Source organism: Chiroxiphia lanceolata, chromosome 10 (genome assembly GCF_009829145.1).
Source record: "Chiroxiphia lanceolata isolate bChiLan1 chromosome 10, bChiLan1.pri, whole genome shotgun sequence".
In the NCBI taxonomy this organism is placed as follows: Eukaryota; Metazoa; Chordata; class Aves; order Passeriformes; family Pipridae; genus Chiroxiphia; species Chiroxiphia lanceolata.
Genome location: NC_045646.1, coordinates 6,106,302 through 6,124,467, shown reverse-complemented (window position 1 = coordinate 6,124,467; position 18,166 = coordinate 6,106,302). Strand labels below are relative to the sequence as shown.

At 37.6% G+C, this 18,166-nt stretch overlaps 1 protein-coding gene across 1 annotated transcript in view; it reads right to left on the bottom strand.

The window, feature by feature from the left end:
* The window catches only part of NAALADL2 (N-acetylated alpha-linked acidic dipeptidase like 2), a 470,164-nt gene that overhangs the window by 140,603 nt on the left and 311,395 nt on the right, over positions 1-18,166 (bottom strand). The window contains 1 exon segment of the mRNA XM_032698178.1: positions 6,451-6,601. Within this exon segment, the coding sequence (XP_032554069.1) occupies positions 6,451-6,601 (151 nt within the window).

The following is an 18,166-nucleotide window of genomic DNA, read 5'->3' as shown; positions in this document are numbered from 1 at the left end:
CACTTGCTTTGTACAAACAAAATCAATTAGGAAAAAGGCACAACTAATAATGAGCTGAGCCCAATATTTTCAAGTTGCTCATTCACTTAACCCTTTTATCTCTTTCCTATATTTCATTAACTTTTAGAAGAGGAAAATTCAATATTTCTTAAAATTTAAACTGAAATTAATGGCTTTTTAAAATTTCCTTTCTGCGTACAAAACTAAATTAACACTTAAAAGCCCACTAAAATCAGCTTAAATTCACAAAAACATTCTGTCACCCAGTATTTCTTTTAATTGAACCTAAATCTTCATTGAAAAATTAACAGCCAGTTTTAAATCTAAAATGCCTTAGCAGTGTTATTTGGAGCAAATCTTTTAAATTTTGACAGGTATATTTTTTCAGAATGTACAATATATCACCTGCAATGGAAGAAGGTGATAATTAAACTCAACTATGAGAAACACAGGAAAAGTAGGCCTATGACACTGAGGTTGTTTTACTGTAATAATAAAACCAGAGTTTTGGAGCCTACAAAACAAAGTCCACTCAAAAGGTTACTACTACCTACTGTTCTTAGCCCTTTCTGGGGCAATACCACTGTTCCTTGCTTACAATCACCAGTGTGATATTGGTGTAAGCAAGTGTTTCGGTTACAGTGAACAAAGAAATGTCTTTACAGGATGCAATTACCAAAACCTGAAAGAGACTATATTGGTTTGCTATTTCTATGCATGTTTTTGCTATAAACTCAAATTTCAGGTACAAACACTGCTAAACTTTCCTGCCCATCTGTTGGACACTGCTGGATGAAAAAGTCTCAAGTAACATTAGATTAATTGGGCTCTGAAAGGAAACAACCCTCACTTGAAACACACTGAAGCCACTGGAAAAGACTGTGGAAGGACACAGGATTAGAAGAAACCACAGTAATGCCAGAGAAGGGTGTTATGTATCAAATGGCTGCCTACAGAGCAAGTGGTCCATAAATTTGGCCTTGAGTTGAGAGTCAGTTCAGAGCTTTTTTTTTCTTAAAATGGATGGTTATATATTGCTACATGAGCAAACACACAACTATCCACCCCTCTGCCTTTGCAAACAAAAGTAATTCCTTTCCTCACCCACAAACATAAAGTATTTCCTCACAATATCCTGTCTCATCTGCTTCATGACATCATTCCCATATACAAAGAGATGTATACGGGAGTCCTCAAAAAAAAAAAAAAATTCCTGATGGTATAAAAAGCATCCCCCATCCCAAATTCTTATCCCATGGAAACACATTTGATTTCAACCAGACTCTGCAGGCACCCCTGTAGTAGCAGATTCCAAGACACCAGACAGACTCACTGCCATGCAGCTGATGTTTGCTGTCTTGTGAGCACATCATAAATTAGCTCACTTGCACAAATTATGTTGAGCTGCAACATGGTGTCAGTAAAGCTATGGCAGGATTAGTTTCAGTCATGATTGGACAAAAGATTTCAAACCTGTGAGACTAAATTATCTTGATGTCCAACTAACTCTCTCAGTTTAAAATACATGTAACACCAACTGAAAGCCAGACAGCAGGAAAAACTAAAAACCATAAATCCAGAAAAACCTCAGAGTACATAATTTGGTACTTACATAGAAATTTAGTTGCTTTATTATATCCTGCAAAATCTGAAGAGGCAGATCATGGATTCAGACACCTTTTGAACTATTAGTGCTACATGTATTATAGAAAATCTGCTGAAATTACTACTTACTGTGCTAACTACTCAAAAGCCAGCATTTTCCAAAGATTTACCTCTCTATTGCATTAGCACAGATTTTTCTTCATTCAGAAAAAAACCCACAGTATATCAGACAGAGCACTGTAGCTGCTATGATAAAGTGTGATTTTTTTATGGCAACCACTAAAATTATGTCATAAATACAAAATAAAATAATCAAGAGTACATGTAAACATATATATACTCACACCTAAATTATAATATGGAACTTTAGCTTTTCTTTTTTGCCAGCTTCAGTCTGTCCTTAAGGAAAATAAAAGAACAATATCTAGACACCTGAATGTAGACACTCACTTTACATCAAATTATCTTCACAGTGCATTTATTTGATGTTATTAGCTGAAAATAAACATGCATTTTGAAAAGAAATATATATATATATATATATTTTCCCAGAATCATTTCCACAGCTGCAAAGGCAAGCACAGAAAATATATTCTTGTCACTCTGTTTTGTTCTTTAAAAGAACAGACAAACCAGGGCTGAGGACATCTTGTAAAAAGTCATGATGATTTATAACAAAACATTTTAGAACATATGTTGCATATGCATGGCTAAAACCACGACACAACGTGCTGTTTTCCAGCTCACTTCTGCTCAGCTTGTTACTTCAGAGGAGTAAAATATCATGAAGTAAAGGACAGTAAGTACAAACTCAGATTATTAGGCAGGACACATCTAAGCATACAGAATCACAGGGCTGACTAAAAATAAAGTAGGCACACACTTCCATCACAGCATGTACCTCCTTACCCACACCCCAAGCAGTGGCAGTAGTTCCCTGTGTTTGCTGTGGAAGAACTGGCTAAGCTCCATTTAAGAATGACACAAGACTAAAGAGGTAAATGACATAGGGTTTTTAGGATACATATTTGGTGTTTAACTTTGGTTGAACAGAGTGTGGTGGGTAAACCTTGGCCAGGTTCCAGACACCTACCCAGCTGTGCTTTCATTCCCTCTACCCAACAGGACAGAGGGGAAAATAAGATGGAAAAAATCACTGATCACAGTAAATACAGAGAGATCACTTATCAATTATCATCAATGTTGAGTGTCAGCAATTGCCAATTAAAACATATTGGATAGTGAGAAACAAAACCAAAAAGACTAGAACAGCACCTCCGCATTGCCCTTTTCCAGGCTCAGTTTCACTTCCCTTTCTGTCCATCGTTCTTGTCCTCTCTCAAATATGTTTTCAGAGGCATCACTGACTTCGCCGATGGCCTCAGCTGTGGCCTGCAGTGGATCAACACTTCAGAAATTCCTTGCTTTCCTTGCCCCTTCCTATGAAATCAAACCTTATTAGCAATGTTTGAGGAAGGCTTGCGTCAATTCCTCTGTCTAAATAATGTTCACTAGTCACAATTATAGGGAACCAAGCATTTTCCCCTGTGTCACTGATTTTTTCACCCAAATTCCTGTAATATGGCTCACATGACAAGCTGTTACAATGACTCAAAGCAGGGACTATTTCAAAACATACCCCTTTTTCATACTGCATAACCTCTGATAACAATTCTCTAAAATAACATTACACTTGAAACTCCAGCTGATACCATAAGATTGTATTTTACAGCTGTTATATTTCAGCAGTTTTAAGCTCACAGTATTTTCTATGATGCCACCTGAATTCTTCATGAAATATTTTCCATTCCCCCACTGCACAGATAGGGATTTTATTACGAGGCACCTTATCTCATGGGCAGGGTTCTTAATGCTTATCACAATGCCACTTTTCTATTTACATACCAGGATTGACAAATAGATTCTATCCATATTTTTGTTTAGTGAGCCATTTCTTGTGCAGAAACAAATTTGATTTAAAACAGCTCTGAAGTCTAGCGATGGAGAAATCTAATATGTGTCTGCCATACAAAGGTGGGTGAAAGAAGTGCAGCAGTCAAAAAGTCAAAATGGAAAAAGAAAAGTAGATGGGGAAGTCACTCAAGTTTTATGTTGTTCTTCTGAACTTTATTTTTGGGATAATTTTTTGCCACATATGCCTCTTATCTCAGGCTTCTTAATTCCATGTGTTTAATTCCTTGAGTTTCACCCCCTGGATCTGTTTAATTTCAAAAGCAGGAACACAGAAGAAAGATTTCTAAAAGTGAAGGACACTAGTCTTTGGCAATCAGAATCACGAAAACAGAACTGATGCTCACAAAGGCTCATACAATTGTTTCAGGACTGAGATGACACAGGAATGGAAGAGTCTTAAGAACAGAAGAATTAAATTATGAAACAGAGCTGGAGAAACTTTTATATAAGTGCTGTTCATTTCCCCTTGTCATCATCACTTTTTTCCCTTTGTTAAACAGAGATCAATAAAATCATCCTGCTCATAGGTAGTTGAGCAGAAATAGCTATCCTCAAGCTATTTCTACACATTCAAAATAATTAATATACAGTAGTGTAGCATTTAATCTTCATGAAACAGAAAATTTGAGCTGAAAGCTCATGAGAATTTCAAAATTCTCTCTGAATTATTAAATAAATCCCATTTTATAATGCTGCCAACTTTGAGAAAAGATCTTTTCCTGAAGACTTTTTTTCTAGGAAAAAACTGAAGCATTCCAGTGCTCTGATAACACAGAGAAATTTGTTTTCAGAACATGAAAAACATAGGCAGCAGCAGCAGCATGAAAATACAGGTTTTCTACCTTTTATTCACTGAATACAGTGAATACAGCTTTGGATCACTCATTTTACTAGGAATTTCCCAGTAAAAGGGAGAATGGTGGTAGGAGCAGTCCCTGAGATCGTGATAGTAACAGTTCTGCTGGCAAAGTGTGAAGTGCAGATGGTGTCAAAGATATGCCAATAACTTAAGCAGGAGCTTCCAATAAAATCTCTTGTAGTGTATATTATACTCAGTGAATCAAAGCGAAAGGGGTAACCCGGGCTCTTTGGCTATTTTACTGCACACTTAGGCAGTTTAACTACAGTGTGTGCAATTGCATCCCTCAGGGAAAAGGCTGGGCTCCAGATGTGTTTGTATTTGTCCCAGGCACAAGCTATCTCTAACCAAGTTGGTTCAGAGTCTCCAGAGAAGAAAAATCATCATCAGAAACACGGAAATTATTTCCATCTGATCCACCTTCCAGTGACAGAACCATAAAAGAGAGTTTCCTCAAGTATTCCTTTGAGCTCTTTCCAGCTCATCATTGCATTCAATGATCAAAATATAAATGATTTTAGAACGTGTTCTCCTCCTGCTTATGAACATTGCTCAAAGACTTAAAACCACAGACAAGCCATGCTAAGGCTTCTACTCCACCATCGATGTACTTACAACACCATTCTCCACATAATTAAGCTTCTTTTTCCCAAACTGGAGATTGGAATGCACACTGCCAATGAGATCTTTTACTGACAGAAAACCAACACATAAGGTTTAGACACTGAAGTGGCACCTTCATGTTAGTATATCTGTTTTAATTAGCTTTACTTTTTATGTAGGGTAAATAAAACATTAAGGAGTCAGCCAGACAGATACACGACAAACTGTTGTTCAAATAGCTCCATGAAATGAGCAAGAATAAAGCTTGAAGAGTGTTATATTTACCTCTGTAGCTCCCAGGGCACTTTTAAGAACACTGGGTCAGGTACACTGAGACATTGAGAAAATGTGCAATTTCTTTCCCACTGAGCTGTCAAGGCATTCGTGCTGTGAACAGCTAACACCCCTCTTTGACAACCAGGCAAATATTTCTATTTTCTGCCATTCTAGTCATGAAGTATCTCAGCATTGCCTCAGTTGATTTAGTGCCAATTCAAGTCAGACTTTAGATGTCTGAGCTAGTAACCGGACAAAATATTCTTGATGAAGCCTTGTCACAAACTCATAGACTGCTGTTTAATACATTTCCAAATAGTTAGATAGTAAAAAAGCTGTAAAAGCTGAAAACATTGCAGAGAAGCAGAACACACATTCACTGAACTGCCAGATTGGAGATTTAAGTAGCACATACAAGTCAAATATGCTGCTGTTTCTATTTATTGTTAGCATTGCTTTAAAGAAAATAAACAACAAAACAACCACATAAAGTTATGTAAGACTATGCCATTCCTTGAAATCAATTCTCTATTTCCCATCCTTTGAAAATACACGCACCTAGAGAAGCATAATTGATAACCAAGTCTATCCAGGCAGAACTGAGGCAAGGCTAAATGAACACATCCTATTCAAGTGATAATTGCACATAGATACTATAAATATTATTCTTTTTCTCAAAACTTTTCAAATACAAATGTCTGTTCACACTGCGCTTGCACCTATTGACCAGAAGTTTCCATTAACAATACCATAAAAGTGGAAGACAGAATGAAGGGAATACTTCTTTTGGTGGGGACAGATCCCATGAAACCTGCTCAGAAGCCACTGGATCAGGACTTCACAGCCTTTTTTTTTCATGGGATAAGAATAAGCAGTCAGTAATAATGGTTCAGTGTGTGAATACTCAAATACAAAAAGCAATAAAATAAATTATTTAGAGTGCAGACTTTGTGCCAAAAGCTCAAAGCACTTTTGAGACTGGATTCCACCCTCTAAGCCACGCTGCATTACATGCTCCCTTACTCAGAGCTTCTATTTCAGGCAGGATTTGGCTTAGTGTTTTAACTCCCATACTTAAAATCTACAGAGAATGAAAATGTCCATTAACTGAATATGCCTTGAACAGTACTTACCAATACTGGCATAGCCGGGTGTTGATGGATCTCCTCCGCTGTTCAAGGAAACCATAAAAGCTTTATCAGCAAGATCTGGGGTCTTTGGTAAGTCACAAGGGTCAGCGTAAAGAAGAACACCACCAAAGCCTACATCTTCCAGCAGGGAAAGCTGGGGGAGCAAATCAACACAGGTGACTATTAACAACAGCAATGCCAGAACACATTATGATTTGTTTAAATTAATGTTGAGATAGAGGCTTTACCATGCATCAAGCTCTCACCACACAATGCTCTGTACCAACCAATTAAAGACAGGTGCAGTGCCACAGCATTTGTAGCATAGAACCAGCAGCTATGAAAAGACAAAATCAACCCCCCCAAAAACTGTTTGAAGTCATGTTTCCCAACTCATGCCAAGAGCTTCTTTCAAAGTCTAATGACAAAAAAAAAAAATCTTACTTTTACATAGCATGTAGCATTTAGAGGAAACACAGTGCTAAGACTGACTACAGTTGCGTTTGAGATTTGAAACTGCCGCATTTTCATGTCTTTTATTTTGACAGAGAAGGGTGGTGTGTTGGAGATTTCCTTCAGAGGATGTACTGGTCATGATGCAGTCACATACACAAAGAGATATGACTGGAGCCACTTTTCTCCCTGCTCATTGGACACTTGCTTGGCTTACAACCCTAACAGATTTTCATGTGATATAAATACCACCTTGAAAATGCCTCAGTTTTGAAACTAATCTCACTAAAACATCTTGAGTTGATCCTCCACATATCTAAGACACTTTTCCTTAGTTTACCTCCTCAAGGACACACGCATAGCACACACTGGATGTTTGCATACACTGGCACAGGATTTCTGGACACAGTCTTCAATTAAGACAGAAAATACAAAGAGTTTACAGATTATTAAAATAATAAAATAAAATTTAAAAACCCAGTCTATCTTATCCAACCTTGGAGTTTGCCTCCTGTCAGACAAACAGCTTTTATTCTGTCTCATTAGAACATCAAAGCTTGAATTGGAACTTCTAATTAGCTTTTCCAAAAATCTAGAGATCTGGGGCAGCAAATCAGGCAAACTTCCCCAAAGTCAAGGACAAAAGCATCCAAGTACTATAACTTGTAGCAGCCTTTTTGACTGAAAAACCTCAGGTTTTCCCTTTCACAGAGATCAGAAAAATAAGAAGATTTTATTCCAAATCATATGAAATCAAACTGTAATGTGGCAAATACTCCCATGAAAGGAGATGACCTTTCTGTGTAATGCTCTGCATATTTGGAATTGACTGAAGACTACTACAGTGATACAAAGCTATATTAATTTCCCAGACAGAAGTAATTAGGATTTAATTTAAGGATTATCTTACTATTCACTGTGCTGCTCTACTCATGACTTTCTAAATGGCTCCAAGTGCTCTGAGCAATGACTGCAGGTATGTGGTGTTTCTGAACTACACAACTGATTCCACAGGAACCTGAGAACTTGTTATTACACCTCTGGTTCTTAGTTCAATTGTCCTTCTCCTTCTATATTTTAGACCCTTCATTGTTTCCTGTGTGTGTATATATATAATTTTCAATTTATCTCCTAGCTGCTGATATTAAAGACTGTTTATATAGAGTTCTTTGTGGCTTTACAAGTATGTAAATTACATGAATATATGGCATTCAGTTGAAGCCTCATAAGCATTTGGTGTTTAGTTCTGCTTTTCTCAACAGCTAAGACAGAAAAAAAATAAAAATAGCAGCCTACTATTTGCCATATTATAAAAATAGCAACCTACTATTTGCCATTTCTATAAGTAAACATATTTAATATTGTGATTTGGAAAGATTTTGACACTCGTCTGAATTCAGATAAACAGAAGCAACTGAACCTGTGAATCAAATAATCTCACGTATCTTGTTCAAACAAGCAATCCATGGATGAAAAGGGATTCTTTGAGAGAACCCTATTCAGATGAACAAGAGTGTGAGAGTGAGAGAATGGGACTAGCACAGATGCTAGTAAAAAGGGTTAAAAAGGTATTACAGACCTTAAATGTAATGAGGGAATAGAGATTTCCAAAATGGTAGGTTCATTAATTATTGTATTGTTCTGTTTCCAATTCATGTCCATGTTCATATATTCAGCCAGGATTTGACTGCACAAAAAAGGGATGAGAAAACTATGGGAGAAGCAGGGAGATTTAAAATAACAATTGCCTTTTCCTGCATCCATATCCAGTATCTTTTTATTAACCCCTAGTTTATTTAGTAACACATAAGACAGGAAACAGAGATGCATTCTTTTTTTTTTTTTTTTAAGAGAGTTTTAAAAACTTTGTACATTACAAAAATCAGTATTTAACTCCTACACATCTGTTATTCACAAAGTGCAGCAACCACTGCTGCCATGGCCACAGTCTCCAGTAGGGAGATGTGTTGCACATGTGAAATTATAAAACAGCTTTCAGATTTCAGCTTTAATTGCTGCTTTTTAACTTTACAACAGTGACAGCACAACTATACCAACAATAAATAGGTATTGTTGATTCCATTTTCATCTTAAATAAGTCAACAATTTACCAGCCATAAACTGACCTAGCACAAAGAATCCAAGGAAGGTATTGCATATTTTTTTTTTACATGGAAAAGGTTGTAGATTAATTCCTTCAGGTAAACCAGTGCACATCTATTCAAATCAATGGATTATCTTATATTGCAAAACCATCCAACAGCAAAAATCTGCTCCTCATGGTTTTAGGTGTATGCCTCCTCCATCTCTTAAAGCCACAAACATCTCAGAATAAAACAGAAAATGCAGAACCCTTGAAAAGAGATGCTGGTGCCCACTGTTAACCCTTTAGTTAGTTATAGCTGCTCAAATCCTCAGTTTTTAGAGTCACTTAAAAAAATGTAAGTGTTTCAATCCAGTATATTAAATCAGCCCATAAAACATTCTGGACTCAGTTTGATCTAATACGAGATGCTTTATCAAAGGCTGTGTCGTGTAACTGGGGACTGATTAGCCTCGTAAACTCTACACACCATAAGGCACCATTAAATTGCCTTTTAAAGATGATATGGCTGAAGTAGTGGAAAGACAGATTGCCACAGTCTATAGAACTTGGTTTGGCTCTAATGAGAAAACCCAAAGCTACTTCTCCATTTTAACTGCACCATCTCTGAAATGTAGCAGAGGAAACATTTACCTTTTGCACTGACACACAGGTAACAGAGACCAGGTCTGTACATTTGAGACGAGCTTTACTTCTGAACTTTGGCCACAAACCTACTTCAGGTACTGGGTCAAAAGTAAGCAAATTGAGCACAACTCTTTGATGAGGGATAAAAAAAAAAAAAAAAAAGGCAACAAGACACAGGGGGCTGCTACCTTTCACAGTTGGTTTTAATGAGTTTTATCTCACCTAAGGCTAATGTATACCTGCATGAACACTTCATTAGGGGTTATATTGGTGATCTGAACACAGGAACAAACCTACCAAAGAGAACAGACTACAGCCTCCCTGTGAATCTCCAGTATAATGTGTAAGAGCTGTCCTTAAATCAAGGGGATAAACAGGGAAGCAATGCAGCAGGTACTGGCCTCCAGCTGTATTTGTTATCTTTCACCTAACAGCAAAGTCTATCTCTCTGAAGATCTCATCTCATCTCCTCAGCTGAGACCATCCTTGCACCTTGCAAGCAAGCGATCAGGTAATCAGGATTCATTATTTTTCAGAGAGTACATTGGACTGGTTACCTGCTAAGCACAGAACCTCAAGAAAGATTAAAAACATGCACATTGAGGCATGTAGCTGTTTAAGCAGCACTCTCACTTTCCAGTTGAAAATAAAGGATGAGTGGATCAGCACTACTCGGATGTTCTGCTCATGGGAGCCACATCTGGGGTTGAGTTTAAGCTGTCATTTCATGGGCAGAGAGTGGAAAAGCACATCACACTTCAGTCTTACCTGGGTTACAGCAAGTGTGAGCACAGAGATGGCTAAGAAAGGGCTTCCTACAGTATTCTCTCCTTGCATCTGAACAGCTGAATTGAGCCCCTTTAGTCGATTCCCAGCAATAGTTCTGTTTACAAATAATTCAGGAAGTGGTAATGCATGATCAACTGATGAGGGGCATCACAACATAGTATACTGCTAAAAGTGTTGGTTAACAATGCTTATGAACACAACAGACAAAAAAAAAAAAAAGATGATGCAGGTAACTGTGGATTATATCAGCCTACCAACTACATCTAAAAATAACATCTCATTATTAGCAATTCTTCCTACTATATTTGCAAGTGAGAACCTTCTTGTGCCACTGCAGACACAGTTCTCCATCTCATAGCGTTCAATATGCAGAAAACCACAGTATCAGCAGTTCAGTTTGATAGCTATGACTTGTAAGTTATAATACCAGCCCTATTATTGACAAATATTGCCTCTGTAAGTAAGACTTCTTTAGCCCGCTTTCTATGCTTTTTTTCTTTCCATTTATATGCCTTGGTCCACAGTAATGACTGAACCACTGATTAACTGGCACAAAAGACTTATTTCATTGAACAAGTATCTCAATATATTCCCTGCAAGTTCAGCAAAAATGGGATACTGAGTAGACAAGAGGCAGATCCTGTTAATACACCTCAATGAGAAGGCATTAATTAAAACTGGAGAGCCTACCCCTTAATGGAAGGGGGGAAAAAACATAGAAGAAATCAAAAGACAGAGAGTAACAATATAAAAGGATACAGAAACTTGGGCCACAAAATCCAAGCTCAAGAAACAAAGCTGTGAAAAACCTCTTCACTAACCCACGGAGCAACCTGTTCTTTTATCAACTGATACATTATGTAAGATAAAGCAGGTTCAGGGGACGACACATTGGGTTACCATTCTATATAGTCTGTGACTTTGCCATCCTTACTCAAAACAAGCAGCACCAACAGTGTGTCTGGAAAACTTGATTTAAAATACAGCAACTTTCAAACCCATTTCCCCACTTGTATATACACTGATGAGAGATTTTCAGCATTTGATAAATCAAATTCTAGCGCTGGGAAAAAAAATGAGCCATATCTCTCTACCGTACTAGATGTTCTCTACTGTTCCTATGCTCAATACAAATCCAGTGACATTTTCTTATTAGATCTAATTCTGCTTTCAACTCTATTACATAAGTCTTCAGACTTTTGATTCTTACGCATAGTTAAAATGTATCAGTAAATAAAACAATATAAACTACCTGCACAATGGTATTTAGGAGTTCTCTTTTACCTCATTATCCCATATTTCCAATGCTATGCTAGCGTATTTTAAAAGTCTACATTTCAAAAAGACCTTTAGCACACCATGCTGTGTTCACTCAAAAGCATCTGAAAAATGTAGTTCTCATCTTCAGAAGGCATTTACATGCATGAATTTCACATTACTGAACGTGTGTATCCTGGCTGTATCCTCCCTCCTGTACAGAGGTAATTATATTAATACATAACATTAGGTTATTCGTTGAAACTACCCACAGGTTTTTGAAGGCCTTTCTATACAAAAAATATGTCTGTGTCTGGTAAATAAAGAGATGAAAAATGCTTTAGCTATGAGCACTTACAGAACGCTCAAGAATGGAAATTTTTTAAACCTTAATAGGGCAGTTCGCGTTCCTTAAATCTCTTTAAAGCTGCACAGAAAGTGGCAAAAATTATATTTTACACAAAGACTGCATCACTGTAAATGAAATCACAGCTCATTAGACAATAAAGGCCTTTAAGTGTCAGCTACTGACAATGCAACAAAAATAATATGGGATCATGTCATTATTCTAGCATACAACCTATTCTATATAACTTTAGGCCAAAAGTCTTCCTAAAGGCAGATTCACAACTATACTGTTTATTACAACAATTTATTACAAAATTACTGTTTGTTACAATACTAACATAGTAAAACATGGATGTAAAACATGGACGTAACACATTCACAAATAAAAAATTATTTCCCAATTATATGTTGATTGTCTGTACATAACTGTCATCCCCTTTTCTCTGCCCCTTCCAGGTAATCCACAAAAATTTGTATGCAGAATTTTATATTCAAAGTAGTTTAAAGAAGAAAAACGAATTATTAAAACAAATGATACAATATACACAATGATATATCAGAGGAAGAAAGAAAACATCTCAAAAATACGTGAAAAAATACATATATGTATTTATTATATTTTTAAAATAAATATCTTCATAAAAATTACAGAAGCTGTATCTCCTATAATCATTACACTGCAGCACAATATCAGCAGTAATTAAACAATAATAACCAGTTTTTAACTGCTGCATTTTTTTCAATTCATAGTGCAATGTGCAAAAGACATGGTTCATTAATCTGAGACACAGCTTTACTAGCTGGACAGGTTAACAGTTATTAACTGCTCTTTTCTACTGAAGTTCCAAATAAAATCATGATGCTCTGAAAGGATTTTCCATCTCTTTTTATTAATTTGCAGCACGTAAAATTACCAAGCCAGGGGAAAGTTACATTTAAAGTGTTGGAAGATCTCACTGACAGAACATCTTTACTGTAACAGATTGTTTGGGTAGAAAACTAAGACTTAGGATGCTGCAGGTATAATTAGATGCCACTGTCCTCTCAATTACCTACTACAATACAGAGCACTTGGAAGATGTAGCGGTAACACAAACAAAACTCAAAGTGGAAAAAACTCCATTGACATACACATATCTTCATTTATATACCACTCTCCCAAATTGTATATTTTTTAACAAGTAAGGTAGCAAAGGTCCACTTTGGTTTCAGTTTGATTTTTTTAATTCTGTACTGAATGTTTAACCACGCTCCTACGTTTCCAATCACACAGATCTAGGGACAGTGTTCAAAGGAATTCTGTGGCAAAACTCTATCTGAAGAGGTTTGGGCTTTTGCTGATGAATCCTCAAGGTGCTGTGTTAAGGTTGTAAAAGAGATGGAGGACACAGCCAATTTAATGGTTGCTACATGGGGATGATGAAAAGAAATACATCTTTCCTTTCCAGCTCAAACACTGTCCTTGTCTAAGGAATGACACTATTGTTATATTGAACAAACAGGACTGGGAAAAGGATTAAGCTGCATAAAACTTCAAAAAGCTATAAATGCATACATGGTGATATCATAAATGACAGGCTATTGCCTTAAAGGTCTTAGAAGGTGAAAAACATACTGCAATGGAATTTAACAAACTATTCCTGGCATCCAGTGACATATATAGGAACAATACAAAATTAAATACTTTCTCTGCATCACGGCAAGACCTTAAGACTTTTATGTAGTTACTATTAGAGGAGTGAGAACATGAAGTGCATTTATTTGTGGAAAGAATCTGATGTGCATATTTAAGATTTTTAAAGACATTTTTATTAATCACTTTCCAAACTAAAACAGTCTTTCACAATTTCAAATTTTCAGAATTTTGACCTTTTGATATCTAAAACATTATTTATAAGGGAAGGAGATTTCCCTTTTGTATTTCCTGGATGTTCTATGGAATCTACGAAGAAAAGCAGCAGGGAAAGGCAAGAAACTTTAACCACAACAAAACTGATTCATGAAGGTTCATGAATATCGGTTTTTAGAATTAAAAGAATAAGTTGTTTTTCCTTAGTGCAACTATTTTAAGAAGAAAGCACTGGAGGGAAGTAGGGTAGGTTCCAACAGTCCTAACCCATCAATTTGGAGTAGTAATAAACGTCCATACTAGTTCAATCCCTTTCTGCACTATATGTGGCCATCAGGAGCCCTTGGAACACTTCAGCCCCACTACAAGTGCTCTTGCAGGAGCTGCAGCTACTGAGCTGTCATACAACAAAATGTGCATCCTCAGCCTTCCCACAGACATCTCTCATATACCAGTTATTCATTACCAAAAGTAGAGCCGACCCTCTTCATTCTGAGGTAAACAAACAATCAACCCTCCCCAAACATAACCACAATACGTTCTAACGTGTCCCAAATGTTCTAATGTTGTGCTGAGGGAGCTGGGTCTGTTCAGCCTCAGGAAGAAAGGACTGAGAGGGGACTTGTCAATGTCTATAAATATCTGAAGGGAGGGTGTCAGAGGATGGACAAGGCTCTGCTCCACGGGGCCCAGAAATAGGACAAGAGGCAACAGGCAGAAACAGATGCACAGGAAATTCCACCTGAATGTGAGGAAGAACTTCTTTCCTGTACAGTGACTGTGCACTGGAGCAGGTTGCCCAGAGAGAGTGTGGAGTCTCCCTCACTGGAGATATTTCAGAGCTGTCTGGACACATCCTGTGCAAGGTGCTCTAGTATGGCCCTGTTGGAGCAGGGAGGTTGGACCAGATGATCCATTGTGGTCCCTTCCAACCTTACCCATTGTGTAATTCTGCGATTCCCTGATGGATATTATTCCCCATAGTTTGGGATGCTGTCTGTGACAGAGGCACATTTGAATTTCCTATGAACTATGCTATATTCCAAAGCCACAGAATGGTCACCTTGTCTAGAGCACTCACATTTTGTAAAAAAACTCAGCAGCATTGACTGGAGATGGATAACATGGTGTATAGGCACAAAACAAAAGAAAAAGCAAAGTGGAGAAATGTATGACCAGCACTGGGGATCACAGTACACAATTCAGCTTCTATGCTGCAAAAACTGAGAGCAACACACACCAACAAAAGGAATAAAGTGCTGAATACATTAGAGATACCTTAAATTGGCAGAACTCAAACTGGATCAAGAGTTTCCAAGTGTTCATGTACAATGCTGAATCACAATTCAGCTTGTTGTCTCCTACTTTGACTAGAAATCTAGGTACTGGCCTCTGGACAACCACAGCAGTTGAGGAAAAACCTCTGGAGACGTCTTCCCCCCCCCAGTTCTCTCCAAACCAAAAAGGATTTTGGTTTAATCCAGAAATCCCTGTGCAGCAAAATTTTTAACATCGTGGTCCTAAATGTGGTATTAAGCTTATCAAGAAGTGAATGTTTTGTCCTGTACATTTTCATGTTTGCTGTCTGCTCATTGTCTATACAGTTTTATCAAAGAAAAGTAATTTGTTACACATCAGCAGTTTTTAAAAATGGAATTTTTCACAATAGGGTATTTGGACAATTAAACATAAGCCAGATATACTGCCAGTTCCCTGCACTAGATTTTAGCAACTTTTAATACAGATTGAGCACATATTTTATTTCCAGGTCTTGCTTACCACTGCTAAGAAAGTCACAATGTTCGATCTAATTAAAAATGAAATTGAACTACAATTCCCTAGAAACAAGGGCTGATTGCATTCAATAAGCTTTACTTAATTTATTTCAGAAACAAAATAATTGAATTGCTTGCAGTCCAGAAAAAATGCTTCATTATTTGATGAGTATATAATACAAAGCCTTTCATATTGCTATTGCATTCCTACATCTTCAGGAAATACTACTAATTTCTAAATAAGCATGTAGAGGAGCGCTGTATGTATAATAAATATCATTAAATATTCAGTAAACGTTAAAAAAAAAAACAAACCACCAAGCTGGATGAATGTCCAGATGAGCAACCTCCAAAAAGCCAATAGCATTTCCCTGTTCATACTGAAACTGTTGTTTCTGATTATGTTTATGGTTATTTCAGTCTATGCTTGGACTCTATTACAGAGAGAACAGAGCTGAACATCCATCATACAAAAAACAATTACACAAAGATACAATTATAATCTTGCTAAATCATCGGGAATAAACTGATTAGACCCTTTGTTGTATTTTATGCATTCTACTCAACTTTTAATCCAAAATTCACCAAACAGCCAACACAGTCATGGGCCTGAGTCAAATCTGCCAATGTCCCCTTACTTTTTTTTTAATTTGTTACTAATTTGTTTTCCTAACACTGGGAAAATGAGGTAAGACAGCCAATCCAATTTTCAAACACTGTCCTCAGCACAGGACACTCCTCATACAAAAAGCCCTGCTGTCACCTCACCCTTCTGTACCTTGTGCAGGGCACAAAAACCACAGGTTTTCTCTGGTGAGGCAGCTGCAGTTTCACTGTGCCAACGGACATACTGTTACCACAACCACTTAGGGCACCTCATCCAAAATTCAGGGGAGTTTCAGACCTCTGCAGTCTTCTTTCCACTCTTGAGCCAAGCCCCAGGCTCCCAGCCAGGAGACATCTCAACCATAGTATCACAGATTGGTTTGGGTTTGAAAGGACCTTAATCATCTAGTTCCAAATCCCCTGTCCACCCTGCTAGACCAGGTTGCACCAAGTCCCATCCAACCTGGCCTTGAACACTTCCAGGGATGGGGCAGCTTCTCTGGGCAACCCGTGCCAGTGCCTCAACACCCTCATAGTGAAGAATTTCTTCCTAATATCTAATCTAATCCTGACTTTTGTCAGTTTAAAGCCATTCTTCCTGTCCTTTCATTCCATGCCCTTGATAAAAGTTCCTCCTCTGGCTCTCCTGAAGCCCCTTTAGGTACTGAAAAGAGCTCTAAGGTCTGCCTGGAGTCTTCTCTTCTCCAGGCTGAACAACCCAAGCTCTCTCAGTTTGATTGCTCTCTACATTACCTGGCTGCACTTCTGATCTTTTCCAAGCTGAATCACCTCATGGTGTGCACTCAGACCACTGCCTCCTTTGCCCTTACCCATACTGGGTTTCCATAAGGAAGGCAAGTGTGTTCAGAAACCAAAACCTTCCCCCTGCAGCCTCCAGCCCCATGGACTGCTGTGGCACCAACCTACAGCAAAGAAAGTTTCCTTCACTCCAAAAGAGCAGCACTCATCCTGCAAATTTGCCATGAGTGATTACATTCATGGGTGGTAATGCTTTACACACACTAAATAGTGCCCCAAATAAAGTGTATTCAAGGGATTTCACCTGTCACTACAGTAAGAGCTATTAAATAGATGTGTCAATTTAAAGCTATCAATGCTCATAGATACATTTGACTGAAGTTGCAGATCAGATACCATCAGATAAATCTCAGTTTTGGCATACTTGCCTCTGATTAAGTAACTAAGTTATCCTCACACTTGTTTTTTGTTAAATTCAAAGCTGTACTTACTATAAAAACTGATGGCAGCATCATACTAGCCTTGGGGGGGAGCGGGGGGGGGAATCTAAGTACAGTGTGAGTACACATCAGGTAGGCTATCTAAGTACAGTGTGAGTATGAGTGATGAGTGAGTACACATCAGGTAGGCTTACACAAGGTAGGCCTTTAATCACCCCAGACTACCAATCAAAGCAGAAGTACACACAAAAAATGGAGACAACAATGTGGAAAACCCCCACATAAGTAGCTTCTAAAATTACCTGTTAAATAATCAGTATGACTAAGGGACTACATAATAAGAGAGCAAGGGAAATACCTACTTCCATAAACCCCACTCATTGTGCAGCATATGCAAGGTAAAGCCATAATCTTTTGATTCTTTCTACAGTCTTTTCTCAACTAAAATGTAGCCCATATTTGGGATATCCTTGGGATACCTGGAATATATATTTTCCACTACTGACAATGAAAGTTAGTAGTGTTGAAATGCAAACAGCCCAAGCTGCTTCTACCTCCAAGATAAAAGCAGAATTATGACTTCTCTAGCTCCATGTGTGTAGATGTTACATGGTATCCACAAGGCATCAGCAGATGTTCTCAAAACCCACGTAACAATCAGTCATAGATTTTTAATTAAGGTTCATTTGCTGCCCCAAGTAATTGCACATTA